The 18,465-nt window shown below is 29.6% G+C and overlaps 1 protein-coding gene across 1 annotated transcript; it reads left to right on the top strand.

The window, feature by feature from the left end:
- The first annotated feature begins 619 nt into the window (after window positions 1-619).
- Window positions 620-17,045, top strand: LOC129960499 (potassium channel subfamily K member 2-like). The gene is made up of 3 exons (XM_056073967.1): window positions 620-1,583; window positions 6,488-6,705; window positions 15,901-17,045. The coding sequence occupies exons 1-3, from the start codon at window positions 1,049-1,051 to the stop codon at window positions 16,789-16,791; spliced, it is 1,644 nt and encodes a 547-aa protein (XP_055929942.1). The 5' UTR covers window positions 620-1,048; the 3' UTR covers window positions 16,792-17,045.
- The last annotated feature ends 1,420 nt before the right edge of the window (window positions 17,046-18,465 follow it).

Below are 18,465 nucleotides of genomic sequence, written 5' to 3'. Positions count from 1 at the left end.
AGGTTTAAAGTGTTTATTTTTGCCATCGCAACAATGTAAATCTTTTCTTTCTAAAGCAAGAAAAAGAAAGAAGAAAAGCGAAAACTTTGGAACTAATCATAAAGATAATTTTTTGCCGAAAAAAATTAGAATTTACGTAAAAGAATCATTATATATTGCTTTGTTATAAATGTATTCATAAAATTTAACTACCATAAGAAAAAAACATTTTGTGAGATATGTAAATCATTCGTAACAAAGACGAATTTAATTTTAAATTCTACCTCTTAAAAATGTCTTATATAATCTAATCAGCGATATTTCCTTCATAGGTAGATGTATTTTATTTGCTGTGAAGAAATATGGTGAGATTCTTAGACTTCGGACAGCATCGTTGGAAGTATTTGATTATTATGTCATTTTCGGCATTTTTCTTCTCCATTCATTGTTTTCGAACAAATAAAAACTTTTCCCCGTATGCTTTAATAGGATTAGTCTAGAACTGTTCAACTTCTAAACTCTTATCTTGATTACTGCCAATAAAATTTTATTATTCTGCTGTAATTGCAGTTCAGAGTGTATAAATTTAAACTTCCAAAAGGATAAAATTGTATCTAAAAAGTGCTCTTCGAACATATCTTCTTCTAACAGACGATGTTACGAGCGCCTTTGGCTAAATAACTAATTTTAACTTTAATCATACTAGAGTTATAACTTGCTTTTACAACTCTAACCAAAATTAAATTTTACAATTAACCAAAATTTCTTTACTTCACTTGCAGTCATTAGCTGAAATTTCGTTTAGAGTTTTTAATTAATGATTTCATCAAAAGGATAAGATGTTTGCCGGAGATAAGGAGTGTTTTCACTCAATAACTATAGGCCATCAACTTCTGCTAAAGCCAGCTTATCTTTTCTACCCACTTCTTTGCAATATGACTTTAAGCGCAGTATATGAAATACTTTGCGCGTTATAAAAGTAAATTACTGATTAATTGATTTTTACCATTTAATTGATAAGAAGCAGAGGTGCTAATTGTGTATTGATCTACAACACCATCACGCTGAAATGGGTATCTACGGTGTCTCCAGAAGCTCCCTTACTATTAACAGTATATGGAAAGTAAGAGGTAGACGTCCAACACTAAGACGAACCTGCAAGGTCTTCATACCTCGAGATCTTCGAGAACTAGGTACATTGCGTCTTCCAGCGACTTATGAGGAAGACCATTTTCTAGTACATAAGCTGAAAGCTCTCACCAAGCGCAAACTGCACCATTGGATATTAATTGCAGCCATATCGCTTTATCTGTACGCTGGTGCTCTGTTATTCCAGTACTTAAACTCACAATGCCAAGAAGTAAATACTTTGAATGTAACAGAAAAGAGAGAAACTTTAGTAAATTATCTATATAACTTGTCCAATAACAATACTGAGATATCTGACTGGTTGGAAAATGTAAGAGAAGCTGTGAGGATACATGAAATCACTGTCATACAATATAATGATGCTGGGTATGGACCTGATATTGCCACAAGGGAGCATAAAGGATTGAGTATCGAATCGGCAGTGTTTTTTTGCTTCACCGTTATTACGACCATTGGTAAGTACTCTAGCATGCTTCTAACAGATAAATTTCATAACTTATTACTTTCAACAAATAATGGGAACTTTATTTTAAGTGTAAAAGGGATTAATGAAATATATATTTTTAAAAATATCAGCATAAAAAATGTTTTTGTTTGTTTTTTATGTTTATTCTGTAGTCTCTCTCTCTCACACACACTCACTCACTTTCTTTTTTTTTTTCATGGAATTTAAAGGCTTTTGTCACATATTGTTCGTTATTGAAAGTTATAAAGATGTTGTCCATCGCATCTTTTCTTACTTTTCAAAAAGATGAGCAGCAGATATTAACAAAGGAATTCATTTATTTATTTAAAAGAATAAACTTTCAGCACATTCCAAATACAAGTCCGTTTTGCTGGGGAAAAAATCTGATCCCGTTTAACACATACATTTCTCGACCATAAATATTATACAAAATTCATATGTAGAAGCTCATAGAAACAAAAATTATCTTTTTTTTTTGTGTGTGTGTGAAGGCCATCTTTTATCCCAAATATCTTACAGGTAACCCCATTCGGTGTCCAAACATTTTCTGAAAACTTACTTTTAAAAAAAAATCATTTTCGTTTAAGCTGTACAGAGTTTTCAAAGAAATTTTGTGCTTTATTGATTTGTAAATTTTTTGCATTCATCTTTCTTACTTTTTTATGGAGCTCATAATAAAAATTCACTCAACTAAAGTTCGAAACTTATCTAATGTAATTTAATTTTCAGATGTAGTAAATTACCTTAAAAGAATTACAAAATGCAGCAGTTACTAACCTAAAAATTATCAAAAAAGTAAACACTAAAGATTCTATTATCCAAAATGGCTACTTCTATCTAGAATAACTACAATGTACACTATGAATTTAGAATATAAATGGATGATATTACATAATTCATTTATATTTGTCTATATTCATTTAAATAATGAAATTCCACTACTGAAAAAAATCATTTACAACCTAAATATTAGTATACGATTGTTCTTACTAAGTTTAACCTTTTATGAGAGATTGCATACTTTTTATTTTCTTGTTTATTTCTATTTAATTGTTGCACTTACATGATAATTTGATTGCTTACATCCTTAAAAGTGATTTCACAATCATGAGAGGATACTTCCAAAAGCACCATTTAGTATTTATTGCAAAATAAATACAGTAAAATTCAAACATGGTAGAGAAGAAATGTTACATTTTTTTTATTAAAACAAATCTATTAATTTATAAAATGCCTAAGTAAAAGAAACGAGTCTTTAAATTTAAATCATTTTAATGCACAGTGTTATTCTAAAATATGCTGCGATATCACAAAATTCTACTGATATTTTACTAAACACTGAAAAATTTCAAATAGTTAATAATTGACAATCCAGGCTGTCACTGACTAAGATCCAAAGGAATTTTTTATTTAATCACGAGTATATTGCAACTTCATTCATTTCTTTCTGCTTCAATAACGCCTCATTTGAAAAAATTATTAGCAAATTATAAATACTTATGAAACTTTGTAAGAGTACCAGTAGTGACCTCAGAACTTAGCAGAATCGAAAACTCGGAACAGACAAAATAGACAACTGCCTAGATGCTTCGTAATTTTTTTTCTCGTATTTTCAGGGTAACCTATTTCTATGTTTAATACAATTTATTAGAACATACTTTTAATCGAATTAATACCAAATATCGTTTAAATTTCAGAACATTATTCTCGGAATTTCTCCCCCCCCCCCCTCTCCTTCATGAATTCAATTTTGTTTGCTGATAAGAGTTGCTCTCTGAACTCAAATTTGTCTGCAAATCAAAGTTGTTTTTTTGTTTTGTTTTTTTTTGCAGTTTGTTTATTTACTCATACATTAACAATTCTGGCAGGCTGATATTTATAATGCGTTAGACAGCCTTCCCTTCCACCTTTTTTGCTTTTATGTATTTATACTTTTTTTTGCTTTTGTATACATGAGATAACGAAATCAGTTCCCTTGAAGGCATTGAAATGTTTTGTTATTTTGATTTTCTATAATATTTATTATTTAATAACGGCTTAAATGGATAGCAAATAAAAATCCATAAGAATCTGTTTGTGGAGATTTGGAAGGGAAAAGGATGCTTTCAATCTTGCATTACTTAAGGTTAATCTGATTCTATATAGTACCAGTAGTTCCCTTTTCCTTAAATGGCAGAGCGCCATCTTAGGGTAAGAGGATATTCTGCAGACAAATTGCCGCTTATTTTTATATTTTCAAAGCCCAATTTGACCAGAAGACGACAAAATTACTACGCGGCGGTCAAATACCCATTTTATGGCATTGCTTACTAAGGTTTGTCTACTAATTTTCTTGGAATTACTTTAAGTTAAAATCGGCACCAACAAAATTTCATTCTTTTTCACAAAACATTTGAAAACGGACAGACTTCCAAAATTTATTAATTCAAATGTAATTTCAAACTTTTCTACTTGTCTTAATGGGATTAAATCATTTCCATACAATATAACGATTCTTATGCCGATATCTGATTTCGTTAATCTTGAAAAAATCAAAGTATCACATGCGGAACCATCAAGTTACAGTTAGTATGTCTATGTCCCGTTCTGAAGCTATACAAGGGCTATTTTAATGTCATTTTGATCAGAGATCAAGTAACGAAGTCAACACCTGACTCGTCTCTCCAGATTTCCACATCAATGCACGTCAGCAGGTTTGACTCAAGATAGCAATTTCAACGTACACCAGAATCACATACACGGCCAACGATATGTCAATTCAATCCACTTTCGTAGCCACAAACACAAAACATGTGTATATATTTATCTATTTCTATACATATTTTTCCCTTAAATTCCAACTACTACTTAAAATTCCAGTTGGACATCATTCGTTTAAAAAAATTTAATTTTAAGCTGAATACTTTTTAATAATAATTTAACTTTAATAGGTCTGAAAATTATCGGCATGCTTTACAAAATAAAAAGTTCATGCACTGAAAAAATTTCTGCTGCTCAATACTAATATTCCAATCATAGCACTTAATAAAAGAATGTAACCAATCTGTTAAATACTAAATAAAAAAATAACACGAAAGTAATTATCAAAGTTTTTTTACTGTCTATTAATTATGAAAATCAATTTAGGTGTCAAATCTGTTTTATGACAATCATCCCAGTGGCAGAGTAGAAGGACTGGCAAAATTCTGGTACCAGAATACCGTGCTACCCCGACCTAAGGTGTTACAACATAGGTACATAGACACTGTTACTGTCATAAACGACAGAAATGGAAAATAAATTAATGTATTAATAAATTCACAACTGGTTGAATAAAATATAATTAAATTATTACTCCCTAAAAAATCGTTACAGTGAATTGTGCCAAATAAAAGTTATATTTAATTTATCTCCAATTTTAATTATAATCGCCTTTAAAATCAATTAAAATTATTTCAAAAAAGTTATTAAACATTTGAAAAAAGGAATTAATTCTTATTTGGTACTGTTGAATTTAATCAAATACATACCCACTCTAAGAAATTACTGGATCCTCATACAGTGCAATTATCTCTTTATACCACTGAATCGGCCAGTCAGATTGGAAAACAAGAGAAAATTGAAACTATTTTTATGTTTAAAAGTATTTATCGGTGAAAGCAACGAAATATTCACGGAAGAATGCAAGTGTCTTTTACTCCTAAGAATGATATAGTAGTAAAGAGATGCCAAGTATGAGAAAAATAGCTGTTTTACCTTAATACTCTTAGTATCCCTATTGTATTTTTCATGTTTGAGCAAAATTTCGTTTGGATGTTTTTTCTCTTTTTGCTACATAAATTTCGACCTTTCCTGTTTGGCATACGAGTTTGACACGCATGATCTATCTGTATGAATAAGGTACAATGAAATTTTATCACCTATAATATATTCAAACATATTACAGAACTGTTATCGTTATAAATATTTAAGAGTCAATCAGCTGCCCATTATCATATGACGCTTAAGTTTTCACAAATATCAATAGTCTATATGCACTACACTAAGCATCTACCATTGTCGTTAATGCTTACTTCATTAGGCGAGGACTGGCATTCACAAACATTAGAAAATTTCAGTCCATTCATCGATAACTAAACAAAAAAAATATGGGAGCTTTTAAGAATTCTTTCCGAGTTAAATTTATTTATATGATATTTGATATATATATGTTTTAAATAGAACATATCATGCAATAGTTGTTTTAGAGATTCGCATGAACCACTTCGCTTGTCCTTTGTTCACATTTACCATTTCATGTTTCGATCCAGAAATAGATATAAAAAGAAATGCTTTTGTTTTTAAAAAAATTTAGCCTCAGAATTATTGCATATTGTTTCAAGAATTTATTTGTGTAAAGAGAAGGTTATACAATTTATGGAGACTCGTTTTAATCTTCATATCTTTCAATATATTCATTGAAGACGTGATATTATATTTGAGATTAATCTTTAGTGATGAATAGCTTTATGTTGAGAACACTTGAAATCAAATTCAAAATATTTCAAGTTGAATTATTTTGTCTCCAAAACGATAAAGTAAAAACTAAATAAATTGAACTCAAATTGTATTTTTAAATCTCTTGCTCAATTAATATCTTTTTAACCTCACAAATATGAGTTAATTTTTCTTTATATTAAAACTATTCAAAGAATTATAAAAAAATGTGTTAAATAAAAATTCAAAAGAATTAGTAGTTTTTACTACCTTATTAAATTCATACCGAAATAAAATGAATATAATACAATTAAATGAGAAATCACATTTTTCATAAAAATATTTTTGAAGAGGTTAATCATGACTGTTATACTTTATTAATCATCAGTCAAAAATTTTGAAAAGGTGCTTTCTGAATAATTATTTCTTTTATTTTAGGATATGGAAACATTGTTCCATGCACGAATATGTCTAGAGGTGTAACAACTATCTATGCATGTTTGGGAGTACCTTTAATGATTTTGGTATTGGCTGACCTTGGAAAGTTGTTCACTAGAGGAATGAAGTTCATCTTTTTTCACAGTAAAAGGTTTTATAAAACAGGAACATTTAATCTAAAGAAAGAATCAGTGATAACAGAAAACAAGCAATTGCAAGTAAGTAAATACAAAACAAAATAAAGGGATGGATTTTTTTTTTCTCTCCTTCTTCTTACGAGCATAGAGCCGTAACTATCGCCGGGGTCAGAGCTTATGGGGGGGGTTCCAAAAAAAGGGGGGGAATGAGAGTTTTTTCATACTGAAAATTATATTTTTAAACTGAGAAATTAAATTTCGCTAATGAATTTTATTTTCACTTTTCAAAGCGAGAAATTATCTAATTAGAAAACTTTCTTTCCAGTTCAATAAAAATTATATATACCAGCGAATGCATTGATAACTAATCAGTTAACTTACAGTTAGAAAACAATCCAAAAGTAAAAATAAATTCTATTGAATAATTTGTCAGTAAAAATGTTACCTTAATTAAATTGCATATGTTTGCTCTTCATGGCATCAAAAAGCTTCTTCCATTGGACATGAAATAAAAAATAACATACGATAGCATATCTTAATCAGAAACAATTTCATTCGATTTGAGTATAAAGCGATTTAGATTATTTCGAATAAACCATAATTAGTAAAAATGTTTTGAAAGTTGGGAGAAACAATAAAAGAGGAACCCAGGTGCCTTATTTACAGCTTTGCATGAGCAACTTCATATAATCTTAAATAACTCATTTATGCAACACTCAGAATATGGCTTCAGAATTAAAGTGATCAAATTTTCTGAACTTCAGTCTATCATATTGTGGGATTTTAAGTCGGAACAAAGAATCAAAAATCAATCAGTACCATCTTGGTTAATACGTGGCATCTGGTTCCTTTACCATTAACACTAGTTAACATGAAACTACTTATAAAGATATTTCGTATATCAACTACCATTACTCACAATGAATTTTAAAAAAATAACGATCTTCGCCATTTTATTTGAAATGAGGCAAATCCGACACAATATTTCAAGCCAGGGTAGGAAGCCCCGGTTGATGCAAGACGTTTTGACACTTTATTTTTAACAGTTTCCATGATAAGCATTAATGTCTGATTCATATATTATTCTCATTCGATGTAAAAAAAGATTCTTAATGAATTCGAAGTTACATTTGTTTTCGAAAGGTATATTTGTGTAGTAAAAAGTTTTTTTGCATAATGCATAAATTTTATTGCATAATGTACTTTCACCATATCATGTATTGTTTTCCTATAGTTAATAGGAAAAGGATAAAATAATAACAAAGGATAAGAATACTTCAATTTTTTGCTGATTAAAGCTGTAAAGGCCATACAGTAAACAAGCAAAAAGATTTAAAACAGTTTATTAACCCTTGGGACCCATATATGCCCCATTGATACTTTTTAATCACCCAGAGTGGAGAAATTATCGAAGTGCATGTCCTAATGGCTTTCTGTGATTGCATTCATATGTTAGGGCAATTTTTTTTTCGTATCCACTGCACTTTATATGGTCACCTCAATCCCAAACAGACACATGTGTCCCATTTAAAAAGACCACTGAGACACATATGTCCCACTTCCATAATTACACATATAGTTCATTTTTGTTTTTATTTTTGCAGAATATAGCTATTTATACTTTATTTGACCCATTAGAGCTCTAAATTTTCTTAGTTTTGGAAAAAAAAAACTGGTGTTGAAAGAGTTAAAAAGCGGTTAGCTCAAGTCATTAAATAAAACTATACATAGGAATTGAATAAAATCTCTAGCCATCTTATCATAAATTAACACTCGCACACAATTATAAAGAAATAACACAAACAACATAACAAATCGAATAATTATGCAAATGTAAAAGAACTCTTAAAAATGGAAGTATTCAGCTGACATAATGAATAGGAACTTCCTATTAACTTTAAAGCTCATTTTTGTTGAAATCCATGGTTTATATATGTGATTTTAACAATTTTTCTAGTCATTAATTTCCTAAATGAATGTGAAATGCTACTGTGGATTTTTTTTAATATACACGTTAGCTGTTCTTTATAACTATTTTAAAACTCATTAATACAGAAATATATAGCTGATAATTAAAATAGTGAAATCCTGTTAACTTCAAAAGAAAAAAAAAATTCTCTGAAAAGAATACAATAAGTAGATAATGCAGATTAGTATATACTTTGCTTTATTTATCACTCTGCCATCTTCTAAAATAAATTTTTAAGCAAAAAAAATTGGAATGAAATTCGTACAACAGAAGAATTTGGCCATAATCTGTCTTCCTCGTTCTTTGCTGTTTTGTGGCATAACATTACAATTGCATGAAGACAATATTTACCGGTTGAAACATTCATGGTGCATACATGTTACAAAATCAATGATAAACATGAAGTTCGCAGCATTGCGCGCATTTCAAGCTTATTCTAATCTCACATTAAAATCCAGTTCCTTCCACTCATGCTATAAAAGAATGAGCAAATAACAATGAGAAAACGCATAAACCAGAGAATAAAGAAAAACGCTTACTAAAAATTCCACGTGCTTCTACCTGGGATTTTTAATAAATACTTTCTATATTCTCTACCACTAGGCGATGGCCTAATTTCAGATTCCCGAGGTCGGAACATCACGAGCTTGAGACCTTCTTCCACTAACGATCTGCCATATGCTCAAAACTAGAGCGCATGGAATGTTCCGGGATCAAATGTCTTTTTATATAATAGTTCCTATCGATGGCTAGTATACAGAGGTGTCACTCTCGACATCTGACCACGAATCAAAATTATGATGTTTTTCTAGAAAATTCCACGTGTACCTACGAAATGAAACAACTATAAACTAAATAAAAGTAATCAAAAGTTCACTTTTTCAAGAAACTGGATATTTTAGAGCTTTATACGAGTTGAAAATTCGTGCAAGCTGTTTTTAAGCATCTATAATAAATTGTAAATATCTTCCTGAAATGCTAATAAAAAAGTCAACAAAATATAATTATGATTATTCTATTACAAAAACTAAAGTTATACAAGAAAAAAAAACACACTTTCGGCCTGTAATTAAAAGGCCATCAAGATAAAAACAACAATAATAATAATACAGAAACCAATATTTAACAATCTTCTCTCCTCACAAAACTCTTAGTCTTAATGAACTCAAATTATCTTGAGCAATCTATTTGCCTCAGTTCAAGACATGTTGTGTACCATGCATCAGCACTAATGGATCATAATTCTAACGCAGAAGTTAAATCGTGATAAATTTTTCTTGTTGAATTACCTCGCAAACTCTCAACAGGGTTTCAACATTTTTAGTCTGAAAACAATTTTATTGTACACTTTGTATCGATAGACCCAATATTTTGTTAGTAAGTGCACCTTTCCTTTTCCAAAAAAGTTTCAGTTAGAAAAATATGATTAATAATAAGCCTTTTATTTCCTTATTTTTCCAGAAACAAATCCAAGAGATCTCAGACTTCTGAACTAATATCATAACAGATCCATTCAATAACATTTGAGAAAAACCTTTTCACATTTTAAATCACGACAATAATTCTTGCAACCAATGAGACTATAAAAGTCTTTCTTTTTTTCTCAGCAAAGAAAGTAGTCTATAACCATTGGTCATTCCAATCAAACATTTTCCAGGCAATCCTAAATACTACATTTTGTATCTTCTAATTAGTAAGAGATTTTGAACAAGAAATTCCTCAATGGAGTAACAATACTGCGTTGTTTTTGTTTTTTCGAACATTTAAACTAGATCTTCTTACAGTTTCTTTATTTGAAGATATTCTAGCAGGTGCTAATTTCAAAACTCTTCCATCTCTCAAGTGATAAGGCTTTAGGTGACCTCCAGTGAATTTTTTTTCCAATACCTATCTTTAACATTTGATAACTGTTCCAAATCTTCAAAAACACTTACATTATGTCCATTTCCTCAAACACCATTTCTACCTTCTCATTTTAACTTTATTAAGCTTTAGAAATTTTTAACTTTGCCTCAAAGCTTTTACAGGTGGTCATCATTTCCGCTGTTTGATTTTCGTTGATATTTCCAGGTTTTAGAACAAGTTTCCTTTACTTTTTAAGGATGTATCTAATATCTTCAGAATGTTGCTTTATTATGTTTTATTTATTTATTGTACAATGCATTCTTAATTGTATTGAAAAACCGTTCTACTCTTTTAATTAGAAAGAATTCAAAATAAAATTTAATGCTTCGAAAACAAAACAAAAAATATTATTATCACTTATTGGATTTCATTTAAATTGCAATTATGCAAACACTTCCAATTTTTTGCAAATATATTAACCAACACTAAAATATGATGACCATCTAGACTGAACAGTCATATCTCAGAACTGTTGGTCACATTTCCCCATGAAAGATGCAGGACAAAAAAACATTCACATTAGAATGAAATGATTTGTTTCCTTCCAGTGGGGTCTCACCTACCCATATTGTTTACCAACACACAATCAGAACTGAACAATAATTCTACTAAGAGAAAAAAAAGTCGTTTACAAACACAAAAAGATCAACATTAAAAAAAATTATTTAATGACAATTATATTAACTTTTAGACCACCAATCACAGTAAAAGAATCCCTTGCACTCTGGCAGATTGCTAAATACGGAGAGGGGGATGGAAAATGGATTCTAATCAATTCTTTTTCTTTATTGCATAACTAGCCGCCATTGGCGACCAGCCGGTTCGCCAGTATTACCGCTCGCTACAATTTTCAATTAAATATTTTAAGTAACTAGTCTCTTAATAGATTCTCAAACAAAACATTTTTAATCTTCAAATGTTGATAGTCATACCAAACTTATACTGTTGTTTAGATCGTTTCGTTCAATTTACTATATATATTTTGCTAATTTGTTGTCATTTCCGGTAAAACTTCAACTTTAATTTAAATTGGAAATGCTGAAATTGCAATTAGTATAAAAATATTTTTTAATGAAACCAAGCTTTTTATTTTATTTATCATTTTTATTGTTATTTTTTTATTATTATTATTATTGAATATGAGTATTGCAAACAGAATCGCTCGGTATTTAAGTCTTATGTGAACTACAAAATATTTTTCATAATTTATGTAATATCTCAAACAATAATTCAACAAAAATTTCTCAGATTCAGCATAAAATTCAGTTTTTAGTTTTGCTTTCAAAAGGATTGAAATGAAATCAATAAAATTATTTTGTTCCGGCCTATAAATATATTTCAAAAATTATGAAGTCTAAATTTAATGCAGTAAGGTATCAGATTCTGAGAAATATTCTGGACACACCAAATTTTAAATAAATGAATGAATGTTTCTATTTTCAACGATCAACTAAGACTTATTTATGAAGTTTTGAATGTTACAAATTTAGAAAAACTCAACATTTTCATAATCTTAGGCCAATTAATCTTGAGAAACCTGCGCGCCAATTGGCGTATTTTCTTTGAAACGATCGATGGAAAATCTAAAATTATCCTTTTTTTATTGAATAGTGATATTCAAATTTTCATAAATCAGTCAGTTTAAGTGATTGATTTAGTTGATTGGAAATTAACTCTTTTTTATTTAAAATATTAGTGTTTCAAGAACATTTTGTTATTCGTTATTTCCACCGCAGAAGCTTTATGTAAAATCAAAAATTCGTTATTTATTAGAGCATTTATTGAATCAAGTTACATAAAATATAATCATTTTCCATTTAGACCATTTTAGCAGATCTGTGTCTTACTAAAGGTTTACAAATTAGCTGCGTGGCTCTGATTTGAATGGATATCCTGTTCATATTAAACAAAATTTGCCTTAAAATAAAACTGATTTATTGGATTAATAATATAGAGAGTGTAAAAGATCATAAAATAATTTTTCTGGAATTTATTTTTAAAAAAAAATAATAATTCATATTTGTTTAATTTTCTACAGACACGTGCCGAAAATTATATTTTTGCAGATTTCATTTCCAAAAAGAATTAATTTATTTTTAGTTGGAGCTTTAATCAATGTGATGGCAACACTTTCAAAAAAGGTAATTTTTTCCCATGAATGCGAAACGTGCTCGTGCAGCTTAAATTTTATTTTTATTTTGTACGAAAAAAATTGTTGAAAAATATAGTTAAAATATTTATTTAAAAATTCATTAAAAATAGAAATTTAATTTTAAGGTTAAAACATTGGTATCATTTAAAAGATAAATTTTTGATCTTTAACTTCATGTAAAAATCTTTTTTATGTGGTAATATTTTCGGAAGTTATAGCAGAAACACGCCAAAATTTCGCTTAATTTTTTTAATAAATAAAATTCTAATTAAAAATTCGAAAGCATAACCCCCAGGTGCACATTCCCGGCCTCCAAGGTATACACGTGCCAAATTTGGTAGCTGTAGGCTGAATGGTATGTCCTCTAGAGCGCCAACACACACACACACACATTGAGCTTTATTATAAGTATAGAAAAGAAAAATATTTTACAGAAATAAATTTTTAAAAAATGGCATGAATGAATTTTGCAAAATTTTTTAGCCCTTGGTTTTATTGCATCAAAATATATATATAAAACATTGCTTTTTCCTTTTCTATTTTTTAAAGAAAATTACTTGAACTTATAATGTACTAAACCAATTAATTTCTTGTCTTTAGACTTATTTTTAAAATATACAGTATTTTGTTAAATGTATTGGGAATGTTGAAAGAAGATATTAGCATTATCGTCCATTCCATTTCGTTCCATCCATTTGAAGAATAACGTGAAAGTTTAAAAATAAGAAGGAAAAAGTACTTTATTAGCAATAACGTCCGGAACTTCAACACAAAAAACACCCAAAAAGAGGAAAAAATTAATTCTATTACAATATTTATTTAGTTACTATAAATTGTTTCTGAAATTATAATAAAAGATCAACATTTTACATCAAATTTAAAATAGCTTTGAATATTAATAGTCAAAATTCATACTTCCGGTTTCGTAACACGTGGTACGATTGATGTTCGAAGGAAAGAAAAAGAAAAAAAATATGTATATATTAAAAAAATAAATAAATAAAAGCAAAAATCTCTTTAAAATAAATGCGAGCCCTTAAAGCTTAAAAACAGTAACAGTTGTTGTTGTTTTTGATCCCAGGTGGTATAGCTGCGCTATACCACCTCCATGAAACCAAAGATCTCTAAAAAGTCCAAAAACAATAGCGGATACCTTAAAATCTCAAAAATCGTAAAATTTAAACCTTTAAGAATAGGATTGGGGAAGGCTTGATCTGCCTTGCACCAAGGACATTCAGCAAAGATTTTCCGTCCCTGTTGGAAGGTGAGGGATTTGGTGTGTCCACTTAAAAAACGAGAGAGAGCCGTTTGCGGTTTTCTAGAGATATTCAGACGGTGACACCAACCGGGGCTCTTACCAAAGTACCAAGGGTGAGCAGGTGGGACTCTTCAAAGTGCACTCGACTCCATCTTTTTGATAGAGGAGATTTCAGAATAAGTTAGTGTTGCATCACCATGAAATATGTCAGCTGAGGCAGTCTTAGCTAAGTTAACCGCTATCTCATTACCGTTTAAACCAACATGTGAGGGGACCCATTGAAAGCGTATAGAGTGTTCAGCGGAGAGCCTGGCAATAAGGTCTAAGATATTCATGCTAATCTTGTTCCCCACCTTCCTCTAATGAGAAAGGTGCTGTATAGAGGCACGACTGTCCATTAGAATCCAAATATCCTCGAAGACAATTTCAGAGGACATGTCAATATATTGAAGTCCCTTATAGATTGCAATGAGTTCGGACCTGAATACAAAACAGTTGACAGAATTTCTAATCAAATTATCAGTAGCTACTTCAGGAGTCTCAATGTGCACGCCACTACCAGAAACGCCACTATCTCCTTTACTGCCACCAGTGTGCATTTTCAGAGCCGAAGATGGAATGCTATGAATTGCTTCCAGAGACATTTGTCTAATAAATTCAGGTAATTCTGACTTTTTGCAAATCTTGGCCAAGAGATCAGTATGGAAATGAATTCGATCAGGGTCAAACTTAAAATTCCAATAAGGCTTTAAGGATTGTGGACAATAACAGTAATGGAGTTGAGCCTTAGTTACAATGTCTTTTCCAATAGAAAGTATTTTCGCTAATTATGTCGATATCTCAAAGTTCTGAAATAAAACAGAAAAAAAAATTATAAAAAGCAAACCAAACTTTCGGGGAATATAGTGCGTGTATCTATGTATGTGTGTGCGTGTGTATGCGCGCGCGTGTGTGTGTGTGCAATAAATCAGATATTGTGGTTAATCTCTCTTCTCCATTGTAGTTCTTAATGTTCATTTAATCAATTTTACTGTATCCAAAGAGTTTCGGCTAATGCTAAACCCAGCCTCAATCACGACTCAATCTAAAACCGATGAATTAACAAATTATAATGCCATCAGATAATTATTTCAATACCATATATAATACAAGCGAACAGAGTGAAGGAGTAAAAATTTTTTAGATAAGCATATAGAATATAAAACATATAAATGATCAAGGTAATTATTGCAAAACAGCCAGCACAGTTTGAACCAGAATCCATTTAAACTAGATGGTCGACAGTTTTTCTTCAGAATTGAAGGAACTTCCCAAATATATCAATGACGATGCTACATAGCTGAAATTTCGGTCCTTCAGAAACGTGGATGGGTAACGTTTTTGACTATCAACGAATGATTGATTTTCATTGATTGCCAAAGATGTTTCATTCTACTTATGAAAAAATACCAGCAAACTCTCAAATTTGATCTAAATTACCGATATATACAAAATTTCTAGTTTTTGAATAAATTTTCCTAATTTTTCCCGATCTTCCGGAATTCTCTCCCATTCCTAGTTTCTAGATAGACTGGTCCTGTTTTAGGCGCGGTGATCTTGAATTTTTTCAATAAAAATAGAACAAGATTTGTGAAAATAAATAAATCACTTTCTTACATTTCCAAGTTCAATAACACAAGACAAACTCTTTCACAAATCTAAAGATGTTAATTATCCTAAATGTAATAAAGTTTTACAGACTGAAATTCCTAATAAGCTTCATAGAGCTCCATTCTGTATTTAGAAGAATAAGCGATTTCACTTACCATGTAGTTCCATGACTCATTTATGAAATTTTTTATTCATTTCTAGCCCAGAATCATTATAAATCAAATAAAAAACACTACTTAGCTTTACAATATTTGTACTTATAAAACGATAACTTACTATAATTGTAGTTTTCTTTTTTTAAAAAAAATAGCATCAATTCATTTTTTTTTTTTTCTTTTTTAGTATATGACTGTGTCATGGAGGACGGTTAGCCAAGAAAGGATGCCAGAAGAACGCAAAAATATAAACTATGAGAAAAAACAAGCATTTCCTATTTTTCAAAACAATCAAGTAACAACCTTAACGATACACAATGATGATCTTTATAAAAATTTAGATTTCCAAAATCCAGATGAAAAAAACCATAAACACATAGAAGTCAAAGATGACTTTTACCTTCCAGTAAGCATCGCAATTTTTTTAGTTTTAGTTTACATGATAGTCGGGGGCTTTCTCTTTTCATTATGGGAAAAATGGTCATTTTTTGAAGGATTTTATTTCGTTTTTATCTCTATGACAACTATTGGATTTGGAGACTATGTACCAAAACATGAAGAATATATGTTAGGAGCTTTTGCATATCTTGTACTCGGTTTGATGTTAACATCCATGTGCATTAATGTTATAGGAGAGAAACTGACGGTGACTTTTCAAAAAGCACGAGTAAAAATTGGTAATAATACAGTTCTAAATGTTAGTGCTCTCTTGGAAGATGAAGATCACAGGTCGAGAGCACCTCAAATAGATCCATTTCACCCACACAAATATAACACTTGTTTTGGGTTCAAGATGACAATTCACAGAGATAGCCTCTCTCCAGTTTCAAATACAGTTTCTCAACAAACTTTAAAAGCTAATTCTAATGTATTAAACGAAAGTTTAAAGGAAGAATCCAAAGATGAATTCAAGCACGAAGCTCTTTTAAGAGTACCATCCAGAAATAGATTTACATTTTATGATTCACCTTACAATACTATTCAAGATGAAAATGAAGGTTCTGGACATTCCCAAATAAACACGGACAAAGAAGAATCTGAAGGGAAAAATGAATATTTTTATCTGGTTGAGCAATAATGTTAGGAAAGGCAAAATCATGTCAATGTTAAATAATTACTGATGAAATAGAACAAACTCCAATAAGAGTAATGTCCTGAAATAGATTACGATTTTATTCTATTATAAATCAAGATGAAAAAGTAGTTGATTTCTGCAAATAAAACCATAAGCAGAAGAAACTCTCAGAATGGAATGAAAGTTGATATTAAATTGGATTTGTTTCAGAATTTCAAATAGTTCGCCATGAAGATTAGTTGAGAGTACCAACTATATTTACATGTCAAGATATCTTTATAATATGATTCAAGATTATTTGTAGCATTCATGAATAAACATATTTGATAGTTATACGAGCGTTTTTAACATAACCAGAAGTACTTGCAAGACACAATCATGTTGACGCTTGAAAACCATCAATAGATAGATTGTAAAGAATATCTTTCAGCTATATATTCGAACAATATTAACTTGCAAAAGTTGTAATACACAGATAAAACATCATCAAAACCTAGATTTCTCTCTCCATAAAATATTATACTGTAACAACTTTTGTTATAATCCATTCTAGTTGAAAATATTTATAACACAGAGAGAAGCTAAAAATTAATCAAAAATATAGAAGTTAATCAAAACATATTGAATTCTTTTACATCTTTCGTAACTGCTTTTTCAATTCCTACTATTAGTTCACACTATCCCTAGATATATTTATATATCTTGTTAAAATTTTCAATCGTTAATAAAATATTTTTTATTCATCCACTCTAGTTCAAATACATTTTTTTTAAACTTGTAGTGGATGACACTTGATGTTAATACAATTTTTTCAAATATCAATTCATTAATTATTAAATTTAATTAATTTTTAATACTTTAAATAGAGTTGTAGCAGTTTGTAAGGAAAATTGAAATCAACAGGCAGTAGGTCAATCGGTAATATGCAAAGATTTCAGTATTTTTCACGTGAAGGTGAAGAATGCGAGTTCAATTCTAGCGAAAATAGGAATTGACTATATATATATATATATATAAAGTTTCTAACTCAACAAACTAAATGCATGTCTAACAATTAATTTCATTTTTTTTAATCTACTTGCCTTTTATGCCAATATAAATACATTACCCTCAATTTAAAATTAAATAAATAAAACAAAAAGTTTATAAATGTTCGGAAGTATTTTACTATTTAATGATATTCGTTCAATATGAAATTTTAAAATTTATTCTACATATCTGAAGTTTTAAAATCATTTTCTCCTATCGCGATCCACGCGCTAAATTTCTCCTATATAAAACAACTTTTAAAATAACATTTGTTCTCCGTAATTTAAAGAAAAAAACTGTGTTAATATAGCAAAGGGCGAGTAGTCCAAATTTTTCTTAAAAAATAAGCAGTTTATAAGAACTTTTTAAGCACCTTTGAGGAAAAAATTAAGGACCAACATTAACGTAGTAGCTTTGATTACGAAACTAGGTTACGATGAAATTCGCTAAGATGACCAAAAAATACTATTCAATTTTTTAAAGAAAAAATAGACAATACCACCAATAACTATTGAATATTTTTCATGAACATTAAAGCTAAGTAACTTTTAAAGTAACCACTAAGTAACTGTTTTTCTGCAAGTTTCTCATTAAAATCTAATTCAACCCACAATCTGCATTAAGAAGAAGAAAAATACTACATTGCCA

The sequence above is a fragment of the Argiope bruennichi genome, chromosome X2, assembly GCF_947563725.1.
Source record: "Argiope bruennichi chromosome X2, qqArgBrue1.1, whole genome shotgun sequence".
Lineage (NCBI taxonomy): Eukaryota > Metazoa > Arthropoda > Arachnida > Araneae > Araneidae > Argiope > Argiope bruennichi.
This window is presented reverse-complemented; position numbering and strand designations above follow the sequence as displayed.